General features: G+C 53.0%; 1 protein-coding gene across 1 annotated transcript; it reads left to right on the top strand.

Moving 5' to 3' along the window:
* Window positions 1–241: 241 nt before the first annotated feature.
* On the top strand, window positions 242–17802 carry ALKBH5 (alkB homolog 5, RNA demethylase). The gene is made up of 5 exons (XM_085074416.1): window positions 242–529; window positions 709–1525; window positions 7598–7678; window positions 11965–12120; window positions 13736–17802. The coding sequence occupies exons 2-5, from the start codon at window positions 807–809 to the stop codon at window positions 13917–13919; spliced, it is 1140 nt and encodes a 379-aa protein (XP_084930542.1). The 5' UTR covers window positions 242–529; window positions 709–806; the 3' UTR covers window positions 13920–17802.
* Window positions 17803–18302: the final 500 nt, after the last annotated feature.

Below are 18302 nucleotides of genomic sequence, written 5' to 3'. Positions count from 1 at the left end.
CCGCACCCGCCGCCACCTCCGCGCCCCTCCCTCCCTGCCGCCGCCGCGCGCGCGCGCTCCAACCGCCCAATCAGCCGCCGGCCCGCGGCGCTCGCGGCCGCCCCCCGGCCAATCAGCGCCGCGCGGGGCGGGGCGGGGCGGGGCTGCCGGTCCCGGTTAACGGCGCCGGTGGGTGCGCGCGGGGGGCGGGGTCGGGCCGGGCGGTCTGTCCGTACGTGCGCGAGCGGGGCGGGGCCGGGGGCGGTGGCGGCGCGTGCGCGGCGGGGCGGGGCGGCCCCGCGGCGATCCGGGATGTCGGGCCGGCTCCTGGTGACGTAGCGGGAAGGGCCGCGCCAGACCCCTGCCCGCCGCTGTCGCCCGGCACCGCACGGGACCCCCGCACCTCCTCCGGTTGCCCCCCGCCATGGGCAGAGCCGCGGCGGTGGGAACGGGCAGGGCGTCCGGGGCCGCCACTGGGAATGTGCCAGGCCCGGCCGCCGCGTGAGCACCGGCACCGGCAGCGTTGTCCGCGCCCGCCCCGGGCCGAGCCGTGAGTGTGGCGTCCTCCGGGCCGCCCCTGCCCCGGGAGGGAGGGAGGGAGAGGGCGGGAGCTCTGCCCGCCGGGAGGGGTGTTCCATCTCCTGTGGAGAGGGGGGCGGGAAAGGCTCTGGCGGGTTACCGGGGATCCCGTCCTCACCTCCCGTCCTGCGGGGCTCTCTCTCCCGGCAGGGCGGCGGGTGCCATGAACAGCAGCTGCGCGTCCCCCGCCGCCGCCCGCCGCCGCCTGCAGCGCCGGGATCGATAGAGGCGGGGGCTGCGGACGCGCCATGGCCGGCAGCGGCTACACGGACCTGCGGGAGAAGCTCAAGTCCATGATGCCCTACCGGGACGGCCACAAAGGCGGCGGCGGCGGCCTCCCGCGGGAGCCCCCCGAACCTCCGTACGACCGCAAGCGGCGGCACCAGGAGGACTCCGGCTCCGAGCCCAGCGACTACGAGGAGCAGAAGGAGGAGGAAGAAGCTCGGAAAGTCAAGAGCGGCATCCGCCAGCTTCGCCTCTTCAGCGCCGAGGAGTGCGCCAAGATCGAGGCGCGCATCGAGGACGTGGTGTCCCGGGCCGAGAAGGGGCTCTACAAGGAGCACACGGTGGATCGGGCGCCGCTGCGGAACAAGTATTTTTTCGGGGAAGGCTACACCTACGGGTCTCAGCTGCAGCGGCGAGGCCCCGGCCAGGAGCGCCTGTACCCGCGGGGGGAGGTGGATGCCATCCCCGAGTGGGTGCACGACCTGGTGATCAGGAAGCTGGTGGAGCACCGGGTGATCCCCGAGGGCTTTGTGAACAGTGCCGTCATCAACGACTACCAGCCGGGGGGCTGCATTGTCTCCCACGTGGACCCCATCCATATCTTTGAGAGGCCCATCGTCTCCGTCTCCTTCTTCAGCGACTCGGCGCTCTGCTTCGGGTGTAAATTCCAGTTCAAACCCATCAGGGTCTCGGAGCCCGTTCTCTTCCTGCCCGTGAAGAGGGGGAGCGTCACGGTGCTCAGGTAACTCGCCCGCGTTGCCGAGGCTCCGCTGAGGAGCCCGGGGCTCGGTTGTGTAACGCGGATCACGAGGCGCACGGATGCGCGCCCCGACGGCGCCTCGGGCTCCATCTCCCTCGCCTCCAGGCACACGGGGGTTCGCTGGGGTGGAAGGGGTTATGCAGGGGTTTGGGGAGGTACTGCCGTCGTGCTGGGTGAGGATTTGGGTGGGTGCCCTCTCCACGGGGCTTGAGGTGAGTGCTGGTGGGAGCGTGGCCGCTCGCAGAGCTGAGCTAAGCGTTTAGTTCCCGTAAATGGTTAAAATAACACGTTGAGACACAAAATGGATCCTTTGCCCAAGAGTGGTCAGAGCGGAGCAGCTGGTAGGGACGGGGCTCCTGGGTATATTCTTAGCTCGGCCGGAGCCTCCCTGACCTGACCTTAATCGTGGAGAGGAGGTGTGAATGGCCTCGTCTTCCTAGTCTGTAAACTGGGAACGCTGAGCCCTCCCCTGCCCAATGACGATAGGGAGACCAGAGTGCAGAGCCCCGTGTGATTGTCACTTGGAAGTGCAGCGGGTCACAGGCGCAGGAAAGGACTTGGTGTGTGTTGAGGAAGAGCCGTGGAGGTGGAATGACCTGCCCAAGGTCACGCAGTCGGTCGGCAGTAAAGCTGGGATTGGCACCGGGAAACGCCTGCTTCCTAATCCCACTGCTTCCCGGTACAGGCTGGGACAGGGGAGCAGGCAGGTGAGGAGACAGGCAGGTAAGGGGACAGGAAGGGCTGGAGCATATGGATCCCACCGGTGTCCCGCTCCTTGGGGGGGCAGCTCGAAGCCTGGCACCAGGACTGCCAGTCCCTTGTGTCCCTGAAGGTCAGAGTGCTCCCTGCCAGGAGCGGGGATCACCGGGACTCTGCCAGCAGTGCTCTGAGCTACCAGCTATATCCTCATTTGGGGGGTTATTATTTTGGACTGCTGAAGGTCCAGGCCGGTTTTCCGGGCTCCCAGGCCGTAACACAATCCCTTGCTTTGGCTTGTAAATTGATCGCCGCAGGGTTCGGGAAGGAATTTTTCCCCCCACAAACACACGGCCTCCTTGCCTGGTGCATCAATAATAAATGCTGAGATCTCGCGTAGCTTTTATCTGGGAAAAGCTGCACAAACATTAACTAATCCTCGCCGTACCCCGGCGTTAGGTAACTTGTGTGGATTAGCCAGGGCTGAGGGAGGCTGCAGAGGGAGTCGGGAACGGCGCTGAGGACATTTTCTCACTCTCTGGTGGTTTGACAGGGCTGGGGCGGGGCAGAGGTCAGGGTGATTTCGTGAAATGGGACCCAAGGGGACTCATCCTGCCCTGTATCTTTTTACTGCAGAGCCAGCTCCATCCCCAGGGATGGAGACTGCTGGCTGTGAGGCAGCCGCTCTACTCCCTGACTTCTCTAAGATACCAGGAGGGAAACTTTCTACCCTAATTCTCCTCCTGGTGATGGAAACCCCTCTGCTGTCTTTCCCTGTCATGCCTGGATAAATAGTTGTCCTTCCTTTTACAGCCAGAGGCCTTTTTTTGTAAGGACAGTAAGAGTTTTATCCTGCTTGGAAGCATTCTGGCAGAGCTGCTAATGCAGGGTCAGCCTCAAGTCTTGCAGTCAAAGCCTCTTGAAAAACTCTGGAGGAGGATCTGCAGTGGAGGATGGTGGGAGAAAGGAGAGATGCTTTCTCTGCTCCAGGACCAGAGGATGATGTTTTCTTATTCCAGACTCTTGCTCTTCCTTCAAAACTGCTGGGAAGTGGCTGCTGGCTCAGGGCTTATGGAATTGGAGTGGGGTGTGTCCAGGGGGGTGTGGGTTGTTAGCCAGTGTCACCCAGATGCTGTAATTAGTTTATTAATGTGGCTGAAGCAATCTTACAAACGAGCTAAACTTACCTTTTCCCTCCAAATCCAAGGGCTGCTTTTCGACCCACCCACTGCAGCTTCATCATGGTCAGATGTTCTGCTTTCCAGCAAATAACAGACTTTAAAACAGGGATTATTTCAATTTTGGTACAGCAGTTAGCAGGTACTTTGCACTCACTTAAGAGAGATTCTGCCAAAGTGACTGTTCTGTGTTGATAGGATCCTGGCTGGAATCAATTCCTTGCCTCACAGCAGATCTCCTGGTCTCCCATCTAACCCCAGCAATCAGGAGGATCAGGAAAGGTGCACACCATGCTCAAGGGTGTATCACCAAATCCAGCCCTTGGTCATGATTAAGTCAACTCCCCGAACTTAGCGTTTTCTCCTCTGGGTAAACAGTTGCTGGAGGCAGTTGCCCTGGAGATAGGGAACGGGCACAGATAGAAGTGGCATGCCTGTAATGTCTGGGATTCAAATCCTGCTGGGTCAGTGGCTGCTCCTGGCCTGCAGCCTTTCCGGGGAAGCTGAGGTAGCCATGTGCGTGTGGGTGCTGTGTGGAAGTCATGGGATCTAAAGGAAGCTGTTGGATCACCTTCTTTGACCCCACACCACTCTCAGGCTGTCCCCAGATTGCCCCTATCCTGTTCCTGCTCTCAGCAGGCTGTTCCCACTTCTCCCAATTCCATAGCTGCCTACCCAGTAGGTATTTTGCAGAGGGGCTTTCCCCATTTCCCTCCCTTGACTTTGTTTGCCTGTCCTGAAGCAGGATGTGGTGTTTGCCAGCACTGAACCTGCCTCAGACTCCTTGGAAAGTGTTCAGACCTCAAATGACAGGTGAGGTGGAACAACAACTCACCTGGCTGGGCTGTGCCCCTCTGCCAGAAGCCAAAGGCTGAACCACCCCATGACCTGCTAATGAGCCCTTCCCTCTTCCAGCAAGGCCCTTTCTCTTCTCCTTTCACATCTGCAGGGAAGATTTGCTCTTGTGGGGTTTGAGATCTAGAAGATGACCTCCTCCAGTCCCCTCTTCTCCTGCAGCCCTGGGAAGCAGGTGCTCCTGCAGGTTTGTCCCAGTGGCAGCCAGGCCAGGAGGAAGCATCACTTCAGAGAGTGGTGCTGGATCCCAGTCCTGTGGCCCATCAGCTCTCTGGGGAGGGGCTGCTGACTGCACCACATTTGTGGGTTTTTCTTATTTTAACAAGAATTTGTTCAGCATCAATCAATAGAAGCAGTGGGGGGGGGAGATGGGAGAATTTTTCTTTTCATCTTGGGAATGTGTGCTTTGACAATGGTTGGGCTGGGGAAAAGGGAGGGAGCAGGGGGTGTGTGGAGCCAGCTGGGATGGGGGGTTCCAGGCAGATCCCTGCCCTACAGCTGCTGTCATAGGAAGCAAATCCCAGCACTAAAACTGCCAGGTATGTTGTCTCAGCATTGGAAATAGTGCAGCTGCAGTTGGAGGAATGAAAGGCACAGGTAACATTTCCCAAGTTCCAGGAGCTTGTGCCATACAGGCTTCCCTCCTGCAGCTGGAGAGTGCTCCAGGTCGTCTCCTGGCTGTTAATAATGGCAGGGAAACACTGTGATGTGTGTCCCTCCTGTTGTCTCGAGGCATGCCTGATGGAAGCATAATCAGAGCAGGTTGGAGTCACTGGAGGATGAACCTCCTTCCTTCCCAGCTGGAGGAATCTCTCTGCAGCTGTCTGCTCCAAAATAGCCTGATCCCTCAGAACAGGCTGTTGGTGCAGAGGAAGTTCCACGTGTGCCAGTGGTGATGAGGCAGAGATTTGTTCAAGCTTTTCTTGTTAGAGTCTGTAGAAATTCAAGACTTCCTTTCTGGTGATGTTTGCACAAAAATATCCACTTTTATCTCTGTGTGAATCAGTTCTGGCTCTGCAGCGGCTCTTCCAGATGGAAAAAGAGACTCAGGGAAGAGTTGGGGGGTGTAAGGTTTGACAGGTTAGTTTGGAGTTGGGGTTTGATTTTGGGGCAGTGTGTGGAAAACATCAGCACTTCCCCAAGTTCTTCTGGAAAATGCTCTGAGATGGAGATGTCACACCCAGGTGTTCCCATGGACAGAAATTTATGGTTTTTCTTTCCAACTTGCTTTGGGTTTGTTCTCTGGGCAAGAAATCTGTGGGTAGACCCTCAATATCATTATGGGTGTTTTTCTTCTGGGTCTGCCCCTTCACCCATCCTCAGGGTGTGCAAGGTCAGGCAGTGGGTGAGAAGTTCATGCTGGCACGAGGCAGCACAAGTATGACACAACCCAACAATCTTTTTCTTCCATTTCTCTGCCTGTGCAGAGACACACCATCACTCTATGTGATACAGTACAAGCAGAGTTTTCCCACACCAGTTTGGCACTGGGACAGACTGGTGTGTCCACCTCAGGGCCTCAGACTGGAGTGGTGGGGCTGTTTTTTGATGCTGCCCGTGTGCATCTGGGACCACAAACTTCCTGGTGACATTCTGAAAGTGATCTGGAAAGGGGGATTCCTGCCTGGGGAAGGAGTGAAAAGGAGTATCCAGGCTGATATCTCATGATGGGGAGTGCAGGTCTGGAAGCAGACCTCTCCCTGGTGTTCAGGGTGCTGCTGAGGATGCTGAGTTGAATGCTAACGTGGGTGATATTCATGAATTCACTGGAGCTTGACGCAGAGATTCCTGGAACATAATAGAGCATCATCATAAGCCCCTTGGCATAACGCTGTCGTGTTCTGCAATACCTGGAGGATGGTGGGGATGGACATCACCCCTGCTTTAACTGATCATGTCTTAGACTTTTAACTCTCCTCCCAGAGCAGTCAATCTGTGTGTGAGGAGGTGTGTGTTTCTGGGTGAGTGGGTGGGTTATCTAACCAGATCAAGGAAACCCGGTCCTGTCCCCGGAGAAGACTTGCGTGTGTGAGCTCTGTTCTCTGCTCTGAGTGTCCTGAATAACCTGCCAGCCCCTGACCCCACAGCATGCCAGCACTGGCACGGAAAAGCCTCCCAGGGACACTGGGCCTGGTGATTTCTGCTTCAGGCTGGGCGTGCAGGCTTGAGCAGTCTTCGCCCAGGTGCCTTCTGAGGTGTTCCTGCCCTTGTTGGGTGTTTCAGGAGGCTCTGAAGGTGTTCAGCTTCTCTTTTGCCCATGCTGGACTCCAGAAGGCTCTCTGTGAGCTGACACTCTCCAAACGGCAGGTAGAGGGCAGGCCCCACCTCTGGGATCCGCTGTCTCACACCCTTGGAGAGACTGGGATATGCTCCCAGCACGGTTTGCTTGTCAGAGAAGGTGTGGTGGCTGCTCTCCACAGACCCACCGTGATTTCAGCTGCTGTGCTGGGCCCAGGAGTCCAGCTGAAAACAGAGGCAACCATGAGAAAATGCTCCAGTGTGTTGGGGGAAGCTGGGGCTGGCTGTCCTTGGCTGTGGCTTTTCTCCAGCCTGCTGAAAATGTGGAGTATCTGGAGTCATCTCACACAGTGAAACACTCCTGCTGACAACAGCTACTGCTTGAGTCTGGGCTTTTCCTCAGCCTGGGGAGATCTTTTACCCTGTAATAGGGAGGTTTTAGGGGAGTGCAGCTTGGTTTGCAGGTCTGAATTTGAAGGTTACCCCATGTGTAGTGGGTTAGGGTTGGTGATGTTCATATGGTGGCTGAGGATGTGCCATGTGATGGGGAGGGTGCTGAGGTGTTCTGTGCCAGGGGTAGGGGGTGAGAGGCTCAGCTCTTACCACCACTGCATCATCCTGTGACTAAAAAAACCTCCTTGATCTGTTACGTGTTTGTGTCTGGGTGTGCTGCACATCTGAGCTGTCAGAGATGGCTTTTCTCAGGCGTGTTTGAGATCATGTTTTGGAGGAATGTGCTCATTTTTCCCCTGTTGCTTTCTAATTTCATAGTAAATTAATCGTCTGAATCTACAGTATTACATTTCTCCATGTTTTATTTCACACTGCTGGAGCAGGTGGCAGTTTCCTCTGGGATATGCTAAAAAATTGAGTCATAAAACCCCCCAAACCCCCTGACTGTCCTCATTCTTTCCCAATGTTTGTTCCTTCCTGTAAGTCTAGCTCCTGTTTACCTGGGGGGGTGATCTTTGGAGGAGGAATTCCTGGTGGGAGTTAGGAAGTACTGGCCAGAGTTGTTGAGGCTGGGAACCACTTTCTGCTTCTGCCTGGCATCTCTGTGACAGTGGCTTTTTGTTTCTGTTGCCAGTGGGTATGCGGCTGACGAAATCACACACTGCATTCGACCACAGGACATCAAGGAGAGGAGAGCTGTCATCATCCTCCGAAAGTAAGTGTTGAAGCCCTCCAGACAGCAAGATAAACTGGTGGTGGTGGTGTCATGATGTTTAAACAGTTGAAAATTGCCTTGCTTGTTAATTTGCTGGCTTGATCTTACACCTTGATTAGGTGTCACTCTGACACTCGCTCGTGTCTTGCCGTACCCAGCAGTGGAAGTGGCTGGAACCTGTTCCTGCAGAGTTAATCACTTCTTGGCTCTGTGCAGCAGCACTTCATTGTCATGTCTGGGGTTGCAAGGCCTGCTGGTGCCCAAACACCTGGCTTTCCTTGGCTGCCCAGCTCCAAATAGCTACGATTTCAAGCTCTCTTGTTTTGGGCTGTGTGTTCAGGTGTCTGCTCATGTGATACCCACATGTGGGAGTTACTTGGATGGTCCTTTGAAACTCATGCGTGTGGTGAAGAATGTCCTATAAAGCAGATGAAGTTTTCTTGGTATGGTGGCTTTTGTTTCCTGGGGAGAGAGGAAGACTCTGGTTTTGGAGGTAAACATGTAGAGAATTCAATGCTCATTACAGAGCTTGTCCTTTGAGTCTGTGTTGGGGAGCCAAGTTCCATAAGCTGTTTTAGAAATAGGCATCCTGTTCCAGAAGAGCACTATTGATGGCTTTTCATCAGTCAGTGCTTGTTCCTAAAGCTCTTAAGAAAATGCAGACAAAAAACTAGCCCCACCCCAAAGTCCCTCAGTAAAACCTTATTTTCTGCCTAGAAATGTCCCCTCTCATCAGTTCCTTCTACTAGGAGACCAGAAAATATGACTGTCATATACTGTCCTGTGTTGGCTGTACCTTAGAAGGTGTTAGCAGTAATTCTGCTGTCAAGAAGTCTCTTTGTAGATGAAAATACAGGCTGGTCCTGTAAACCCAGCCAAAAACATGGGCATTGGTAGCAGGGCTGTGGTTGTGGCCCAGGCTGGCATAAGGCTCTCAGACAAGCGGTCTGCATTCAGACTTGGATGAGCTTTTGGATGGCTTAGTTGATTTCAAAACAAGTCTGGCAACATTATGAGGATATGGCACAAAGCCAGTGGAGTGGAGTTGGACATCTGGTTAGAGAAACCCATGGAATGAAGGCAGGAAAAACAGCAGCCCTGAGGCATTAGCCAGGCAAAATCGGCCCAGACCCAGGGAGGCAGGATGAGATGTGGCAGGAGATAGTGTGGGATGAAAGACAGGCTGTAGCCAAACCACCCCACAGCTGGGTATGGCCACGTGAGGTTTGGGGTGAGAGAGCTGTGATAAGAACACAAAGCTGTTGTGTTCATGGTGTTGGTGCAGCCAGGGAAAAGCAACACCAGTGCTGACAAGGAGGAATCTCCAAGTCCTGCAGCTGCTTTGGCTGGACTTTGGGATGGAGAAGCTGCCTGTCCTAGGCTGTGCAGCAGTTCCCTGGAAAAGACAGATAAATAAGCTAAAGCTGCCCAAACTGGTGCAGATATTGAAAATACCTGTTTAAACTGGCTCTGCCTCTTGCTTTCTCCAGCTTTGGTAAGCTGAGGGTGTTGGATTGTTTCAGTTAAGCCTGGTTGCCCTCAAAGTGGAACTGGGTGAGATGGGACCTTAAACCTCACCTTGTTCCAACCCCATGCTATGGGCAAGGACACCTTCCACTAGACCAGGTTGCTCAGAGCCCTGTCATACCTGGGCTTCTCTGGGCAACCTATGCCAGTGACTCAGTACTCTCTGAGTAAAGGATTTTTTTCTAATAAATCTTTCCTCTTTTAGTTTAAAACTTCCCCCTTGTCCCATGACCATCTCACCATGTAAAAAGTTGGTCTTTCTGTTTTTTGAGGTCTCCTTGGGTATACCTGCCTCACCTGGTGCATCCCTGCTGAAGGGACAGAGCTTGTGGCTCTACTGGCTTTGTTTGCTCAGCCACTCCTCTGCAGCAGTGTGCCCTTCTGCCTCCCCGTGATTTTTGGGGCCTGATTTGCTTCTGTCTAGATTTGTCTCTTCCTAGACAATGAGGGGCTGACCCGACAGACAGACCAGATGAAACCACACCAGGACTTTTCTCTTGAGCAAAGCCTAAACCCCCTGGTAATTATTTCTGCGTAGCCTCCGCAGCCCTGGTGAATCCATGGCGATGTTTGCCAAAGGCTGCGCTCCGATTGCTGCCAAATAGAGCTTATTAATTGCTGCTTATCCCCGGTGAGGGCTGCCACCTCGCCGTGTCCCCTGCGTGTCCCTGCGTGCGCAGCAGGGCCGCCGTGCCCTTTGCCTGCGCCGTGGATCGCTGCACAACCGCCATTCCCCATTCCCGGGATCATGCGACTTTGTGTGGAGCAGGCTGTTATGCAACCAGGAAAAGAGCTACTTCCGCTGGTGGCCTGCGAGCACGAGAGGCTCCGGAGCAGCCAGCAGCCTTGTAAAACTCCTCTTCCTCTTTTTTCGTGGTGAGGATGAGCCCTGAGCTTTCCTGATCAGATCAGTTGGATCATCCCGGTTGGAGCTGGGATGTTCAGCTCTGAGTTGTGCCAGACCCCGCTGGGTCCCAGACATTTCAGTCTGGCTCTGCTCTTGCCTCTACTCTGAGCGTGTTTTCGCTGACAGCGGCAGGAGAACAGAGCTGTGGGAGCTGGAGGAGCAGTGGGGTGTTGCAGGATTCTCCAGGGCAGTGTGGTTACCAAGCAGGTCATAAACATTTCAGTGCCATAGTGGGATCATCCTTATTGTTTTCCTGCGTATTGGAGCACAGGGTTGCTGGGAGCCAGCTGGCTTTGGAAGTGCTTTGAGACAGAGGAGGGGAGGAGCAGCACTCTTAATTTATGAGATGCTGGGAGAGGTGATGTGGGAGGTGGGTGTAGAAATGAGACCTATTGAACTGGGACTTGAAAGTCATTTTAGAGGGCTTTTGCTGCCATTCTGCTTCCACTCTCATAAATAGAGTTTTTCTGTTTAAGTTGGGTTTGTACCTTGTTCTCCATTTTAGTGCCAGGTCTCCTTCTGCCTGGCCAGAGGGAGCATGGCTGGTGTTCCCTTGCAATGTATTTGGGGTTGGTTTGTTTGAATTGCAGCCCTGTTGTATTTTAGAGGTATTTAAACCACCTCACTTGTCAGGGGCAGGATCTGCAATGCCTTTGGTGTTCAGGCTGGACTGGGTCCAGCCCTGGAGCTGAGAACAACTCAGGATGACAGCGTGGACTAGCACAGGCTCCAGCCTGGCAGCTGCCTGCGGAAATGCTCCTTGTTTCTGGCATGCTGGGCAAACTCAGGCTGCCATGCCCAGCTTTGCCTGTGCCAGTCTGGCATCCCCCTGATTAGTTGAAGAGGCTCTCCCTGATGGCAGAGAGAAGCTTGGCAACTGGATGTGCTTCCTAATGGATGGGGATTCTCCTGTGGAATCCTCCCTCAGGAGCTAAAGTTCAGCACTGGAGAGCAAGTAGTGATTCTTCCCCTTCATTTTTGCTGCCTCCTCCACGTGTGCATGGCTGCAGTCCTGCAACAGTTCTCCTTTGGGATGAGCTGTGCTTGCTCTCCAGCACAGCTTGAGTGTGTGCAGAGCTGCTGGAAGGGATGTGGTGCAGCTTTTGTTTGCTACACCTTCTCCTGATTCGTACTTCAACTCTTTGCACCTCTTAGTCAAGCTGAGGAACACCTGACCTCATGAGATCTGTGGGCAGGAGGGAGTTTCCAGGTGGAAGCAGTCATTACTGTTGCAGGTGATGATGCTTTTACAGGGCATCCCCCACCCAGGTGGCTTAACTGGAGCTGTGAGTTATTGCCAAGTTGCTGTGATTTCATAGGGTTTCACAGCTGCTGCAGCACCTCTGCTCTGTATCCCAGAGCTGGGATTGCAGTGAGCTCAGCACCTTGTGCATTCACCTCATGACTGTGTATCCCTAAGCCAAGGCAGGATAAAGGGAAATGGCTTCACACTGACAGAAAGTAGGTTTAAATTAGATATTATAAGGGAAAAAAGCCTTTCCTGTGAGGGTGGTGAGGCCCTGGCACAAGCTGCCTGGGGAAGTTTTGGCTTCCCCATCCCTGAAAGTGTCCAAGGCCAGGTTGGACAGGGCTTAGAGCAATCTGGTCTAGTGGAAAATGCTCGTGCATGTGGCAGAGGGTTGAAATGATATGATCTTTAAGGTCCTTTCCAACCCAAACCGTTTTATGATTCTATGCAGCTTCTAGTACCACAAAGCTGCAGCTTGTGCTATGGAGTGTGGTATTCCTGCCCCTCCTCCCGAGCTGTGTGGTTGGGGTGGAGGGTTCTGCTGCAGCACCGGTGGTTCTGTAGAAACTCCTTGCAAATTCTCTTCTCTTTAAATATTTGCAGAACAAGACTAGATGCACCTCGATTGGAAACAAAATCCCTGAGTAGCTCTGTGTTGCCACCAGGTTATAACTCTGACCGCCTGTCGGGAAGCAACCGGGACCAGATCCTGAAACCAAAGCGGTCCCATCGCAAAGCAGATCCTGATGCTGCCCACAGGTAGGATGATCTCTCCTAAGAGCACTGTTTGGGGTGAGATCTCATGATCAGTGCATGGTTGAGATTCCTGGCCTGGGAACATGTTTAAAAACATTCTGATTTGCACCTGCCAGGTGTTATCTGCGATGCGCAGATCTGTGTTATCAGAACGAACTCTTTATACGTTCCTCCCAGACTTGTGGAGGCTGAGCTGTGGCTGTAAGCAGCTTACATTGTTTATCCTGTGAGTGGCATAATGAAGAAGCAATAGATTTGGCTGGCTTTTGATAATGCAGTCGTTCAGAACAATAGTTTCCCTGCAGCTAATCATTTTTGACCTCTATTGCCAAGCAACCTGTGCAACTGCGTTAAACTATATTATGAAAGCAGTCCTGGGAGGGAGTGTGAGGGTTTGCTATCTGGGAAAGGTTAAGGACTTCTTGGGAAGCTTCTCAGGCCTGTTTTGATTCCAAAGCTGTGTGTGTATATTTTTGTGTGAGAAACCAGACTGTGTGGATGCTTAAGCCTGACCTTCAGGGAAGCTCCTTGCTGGGGTTTCAGACAAGCTTGAGCTCTGCAGCAAGGCTTCCCTTAAACACCTTGGTGTGAGCACACCCATAGCCATGAGTGAGAGCCAGTCTGCCAGCTGTTCTGGATATTCCAATTCCAAAGCTTCCTGAGGATCCAGATGGCATTCTCTGCACAATGGGTACAACCCAGAAGTTGACTTGGTCACAGGGCCTGGCTGCCATGATGTCCCAGCCCTGTTTGAACCTGTCCCGGAGGGAGGAGGGTGGGGATGGTTTGTTTGTGAGCAGTGTTCATTCAGCTGGATGCAGGCTGGGAAGATGGATGAAGAATTGAAGCTGGGCTGCAGATGCAGCTTCCCTGGGAGCACGCAGTGGGCTGGTGTCCGATTAGGGGAGCGATCATGCAGGACAAATGTGCACATCCGTCAGAGCTGTTTTTCAGCCTGATGTGACCTTATCAGGCTGTGGGGGATGGCATACATAGGCTCCTGCAGCAGATGGGTGTGAAAAACATGTTTTTCTCTGGTCTCCCAGACTCACAGTATAACAGGTAATTCTCATGGATATCACAGTGGGATCTCTTAGGAACCACTGGGATAAAATAAGTGGCGTGTGCAGCCCACCAGCCCAGTCCTGCTACAAAGAGATCAGAGGCAGCTCTGCAGAAATAACAATGCACTGTGCTAATATTTGAGAGGACAAAGGATTTTGGAGCTGTGGTGTGATCCTGCATCATAAGGAGATCAGCTCTATGCTCTAAATTCTGCTGCAGTAGACACAGACCCCTCTGCCCAAGGGATATTTCTTGAGGCCTCAAGCTGCAAGTAAAAAAAAGAGGAGACTGGACTGTTTGAAAGTGTTCCTGGTGGACAGAAAGGCCAAAGCTTGCCTTGGGAAGGGAAAGGACTGGCCCATCATAGCCAAGTTAGCTCCCCATGGGAGGTGCGACTTGGTGCTCTATTCCTGCTCTGCCAAGCACCCAGTGCTGGGAAAGCAGTGGGAAAACAGGCAGAGCTATCAGGGTGAGTAAACTGCAGTGGTGTCCAGGAGGAACGCCTGGATCTCATCCTGGTGTGCTCTCACTCCTGTTTTCTCTCTCTCCATAGGCCACGGATTCTAGAAATGGATAAGGAGGAGAACAGGCGCTCGGTCCTCTTACCAAAACATAGGAGACGGAGCAACTTCAGCTCTGAGAACTATTGGCGAAGGTCTTACGAGTACACAGAGGACTGTGATGAGGAAGAGGAGGACGGCAGTCCTGCCAGGAAAGTTAAAATGAGGCGACACTGAGGATTGCAATTTCCAGGCTCGTGGAGCTGATGAGATTGGCCTCCAGTCTGTGAAAACTTTCTCCTCCCTCTGGCTATCTTCCATCTAGCTTCAGTTTTGGTTTTTCCTTTCAGGCTGAAGAGTAAACAGGAAGGATTTGGTTTTATGAATGGAGGAATGCTGAGACATACATGAGGGTGGGACATGTCCAGTGCACATGGTGTCCTGAGTCATGGGTCAAGCGGGCATCTCTCCCTTAGGAAGCAGATAAAAGTTATGCCAGGTTGTCTGTTGGGATTTCTTTTGAAAACACCAAAAAGTTTAACTGTTTCATTGCGCAAGATTCAAGAATTGTATTTTTGTTTTGGTTTTGATTTTTTTGTTTTGTTTTGGAGGTTTTTTTTTTCCTTTTTTTTCGCTTTAACACTTTTCCTTTCCAAATGTTCTAAATATGATGTTTGACCCCAGGAGCTGAAATTCTGTGGTGGGCTCGTATTCCTTGTTTCACCAGAGGGCTCCTTGGTCTGTTCTTACCTGGTGGTTGTCGGGTCTGTTTTAAGGGTGCCCTGCAGTAACTGGAAGTTTGAAGCTTTGCAGACCCCCTCTTGCTGTGATCAATTTCAAAGGGTTTAGGACATTTTCGTTGCACTTTAGTGTTTTAAATACCGTAGGTTTCCTTTCCAGACCCTTTTCCCAAGCCAGCGTGGGCTCGCAGCCTCGTGTCCCTGCGCTGCCCTCTCCGAGAAGAATGTACTAGAGCTCTGGTTTCTCAGTGCTGGTCTGCCTGGGGGTGTGCTGTGGTTGAGGAGGAAGCAAACCTGGCCCAGCATTGTCCCGAGGTCCATATTGGAACCTCGTGGCCGCCGAGTGAGGGATCACACTGAGCACGTGCTGCTTCCCAGAGCTGGGGATAGCAAAGAGGAGTAGGAAACGCTGTGCTTGTGAGGGCTTGTGCCTTGGGACCCCCGAGAAGAGCTGTTCTGCACTGCCCTTTCCAGGGGGAGAGAGCCGAGTTGGTGCAGTCCCTCCCATCCTGAGGGACTCTGCCAGAGCAGGAACAGGAGCTGCCATGGCCCTGGGGGAGCTGAGCAGCTCTGTCCCCTCCGAGGCTGGCTCTGGGAGCGGGGACACTGCAGGGGTCAAGTTTGGCCCCAGTTCAGTGCATCCAACTCTGAAGTTGCCTGCTTTCTCCTGGCTTATTCCTGCCTGTGTTCCTGGGGTAGGGAGTTTTCTGGTTGCTACAGGAAATGCTGAGAAGAATCAGGCATTCAGCCCTGTGGATTTGTGTTAAAACATCTGCCATCATCATCCTCTTCTCCCACCTGGTTTGCGTTAGCCCAGACCAAAGCCTTGGTGTTTGCAAAGTTTGGGGCCCAATGCCATATTTAGAGCTGTACTTCTAAGGAAAACTTCCTCCAGTTGATTCTTTGAACCCAAGTGTTGGCAGTTGTAAGGAGTAGTGTTATTTTTAAATTTTTACCGCTTTGCCCTCCTTCCAATTGTAGTTTTTCTTAGTGTTGTGTCCCCCACACACTTCATGGTCTGCACGCTTGGCAATAAAAAGGTGTAATATATTTTGAAACCTGTTTGCTGCTGTCTTGAGGGGCTCCTGGTCTAAAAAAACCACCCAGGTGTTGTTCCCTGCAGTGCTGATCGAGGACATTTGCTAACATCTGGGTCCCCCTTTTCCTTCCCTGCTGATTTTTGCCTGGTGTTGGGGTTTTGCTCAGGCTGGATCTTGTCACATGAGCTCAGAGGATGTTGCAATCACCTTCAGCACAGTGCTGGCCCGTGGGGGTGTTGGTGAGGTCCCCAGTGCCTGTCTCTGATTATCCAGTTGTTTTCCTGGTGATAGCCCCCACTGGCTCTGTGCTGAGGCACAGCCTCCGGAGGAATGTGTCTTGTCAGTCCAGAGATCCAAAACTTTGTGCTTCTGCTGCTTGTGAAACCTTGAAAATGCCATTTTCAGACCACACGTAGCATTTGAAGCGATGTTCCTCACCCTCCCAGCTTTCTGCTGTGAATCCAGGGCAGCTCTTGGCTACAAACCCCCTGTTTTGGAAAGCTTGGCATTCCCCTGACAGCAAAACTGCACGCAGGGAGCAGAGATCCCTTCTCCTCCTGATGGCTTTGTCTTTCTGGATCCATCCTGGCTGTGCCCTGTGCCTCCTGCGGTGCCAGGCTCTTCTGTGGGTGCAGATGGTGACAATGGTCACTGCCAGAGATCTCAGCTCTCACCTCTCCCCCCAGCTCCCAATTTTATCCCAACCTCCCCAGTATGGACACTCTACCCTGGTGTCAATTCAAAATGAAGCTGGAGCAGCCTTTCCACGGCTGCTTCCAGAGCAGGACTGCCGTGGGATGAGGCGCTGGCTCTGTCTCTGGACATCCTGAGGTCTTAACTCTAGCCTGGTCCCGGCCATCACCTCATCCTGGTCCTTGTGCAGTCTGTATGTGTGCAAATATCCTTTCCCAGGTTGTTTTGGTATTCCTGCACATCCTGCTTGGGAGCTTCCCCTCCTTCTCTCCTCCCATCCACACAGTGGGTCAGAGCTGGCAGCTGTGGCTGGGGGGACAGGAGGAGCTCCTCGCTGGATCTGCTCTCCAGCCACCATCTACTCTTGGTTTTTAACCTGACTGGTTGGGGTTTGACACCTTGGAGAGAGAGGGAGCAGGATGCAAGCGGGCAGAACCTGCAGCATCCCTCAGGAGAGGAGTTCCCAGCGTGCAGGCAGGGCCATCTTCCCACTTGTACAGACATTTTCTATAGACACGGATGTATATGTGTAGATAACATGGTTTTTTAACTCTTTTGCACTGAACAACATCGGAGTGAAACCTGGATTCGAAACTAGAAGACATTTTTCACATGGATCCAGAGGTCTGGATCCTTCCTGTAACCTCTCTGGTGAAACTGTGGCTCGGAATTCCTGGTTTTCTCTGTTGGGCTGCACACAGGCAGCAGGGCAGGCTGATGGTGTGGGGCTGGTGCTGAGCAGGGAGCGGGCTGAGCTCCAGTTTGGAGGCAAAACTTCTCCCATCTGCTCCCCAGGCTAGGCTAATGCACAGCCCTGACTCCATCAGCTTTGTCCTGTGTCTGATGTGGTTGTGTGGCCCAACCTCTGCATCCACCCACAGCGTGTCCGTGCTCAGCCCCAGCTGGGATATCTACATCCAGTGTGACAATCCATGTGCCCAGACCCACAGCCCAGACCAGGAGAACTGTCTTTCCTAAGGAAGGAGGAAGAAGGTGGGGTTCATCCCTGCTTTTCTGCAGAGAACAGGAGGAATTTGGGTTCATTGCTGTTGCCGTATCTCGAGAAGAGTCAGTGGTGGAATTATCCAAGCCCATGGATCAAAACAACTGCCAGGCTTTGAGGAGGGCTCGGGGGGGGGGCAGGGTTTAGACCCCCACCAGCAGCAAAGAGTCTTTTACCTGCCAAAAGTGTTCCCTTTCCCCATCGGGAGGAGAAACATTCGGCTGAAAAATGTCTCTGCTCCTTCCCCTGCCCACACTTAGAAGTTCTGGCTGACTTTAATTTTTGTTTTTTAAAAAAGATTCTAATTTTTTTTTTTGTTACCAATAAAAAGAAAAATAAAAAAATAAATAAAAAAGAAAGTGGCAATATTTTTTTCCGTAAGCTTTTCCTAGGAAAAAGCGTGGTTTGTAACAAAGTTGTACAGTTCTGAAGTTTGAGATACGAGAAGTACTGTGTGAAACGCTGTAAATGGGGCAGAGATTATTTTATGTACAGTCTGACGTGGGGGAATCTTTTAATTCCGGTTGATTCTTAGGAAGAATTTGGTTCTTCACTGTCAGGGTTTGGAATTTCATGGTTTCATTATTATTATTTTTTTTTCTTGTATAGATTGCTGCATTAATTGAATAAAAGCAGAAAGCATCGCTCTGCTTGCTTGTGTGGTGGTGCTGGGGGCCGGGACGTGCCTCAATTCCCCCTGGCAGCAGTGAGGTGGTTGGGAGTGGGGAACTGGTTCTAAATAAAGGGAGTCACCAGCTCCCCAGGGATGGGGCAGCCAAATGCGGTGGCTGTGTCTCCTGCGCTGTCCTAGAAAGCAGGGACAGGGATCTCTGCCTTCCTCCTCCTCCTCCTCCAGCCTCATGCAGAGTCCCTCACCCTCCTTGTGCCTCCCTCCTGCAAGAGGGAGATGGTGGGATGGGTGTGAGGTGCCAGAGAAGGGATGGATGGGGTGTCGTATGTGGCCTTACTTCTTCTTCCTCTCCTGCTCTTCTTCTCCCTTCCCTCTCATATCCTCTTCCTCCTCTCTCATCCTCCTCTCACTCTCCTATCCTCTTCCTCTTCTCCCTCCTTTTCCTCTTCCCTCTCTTCTTCACCCCTCTTTATTTCTTTTTCCCCTCCTCTCTCTCCTCCCCTTTTCACCACC

This window comes from Lichenostomus cassidix, chromosome 14 (genome assembly GCF_008360975.1).
Source record: "Lichenostomus cassidix isolate B80296 chromosome 14, HeHo_3.0, whole genome shotgun sequence".
In the NCBI taxonomy this organism is placed as follows: domain Eukaryota; kingdom Metazoa; phylum Chordata; class Aves; order Passeriformes; family Meliphagidae; genus Lichenostomus; species Lichenostomus cassidix.
The sequence above is the reverse complement of the archived record's forward strand: the minus strand, read 5'-3'. Positions and strand labels throughout refer to the sequence as shown.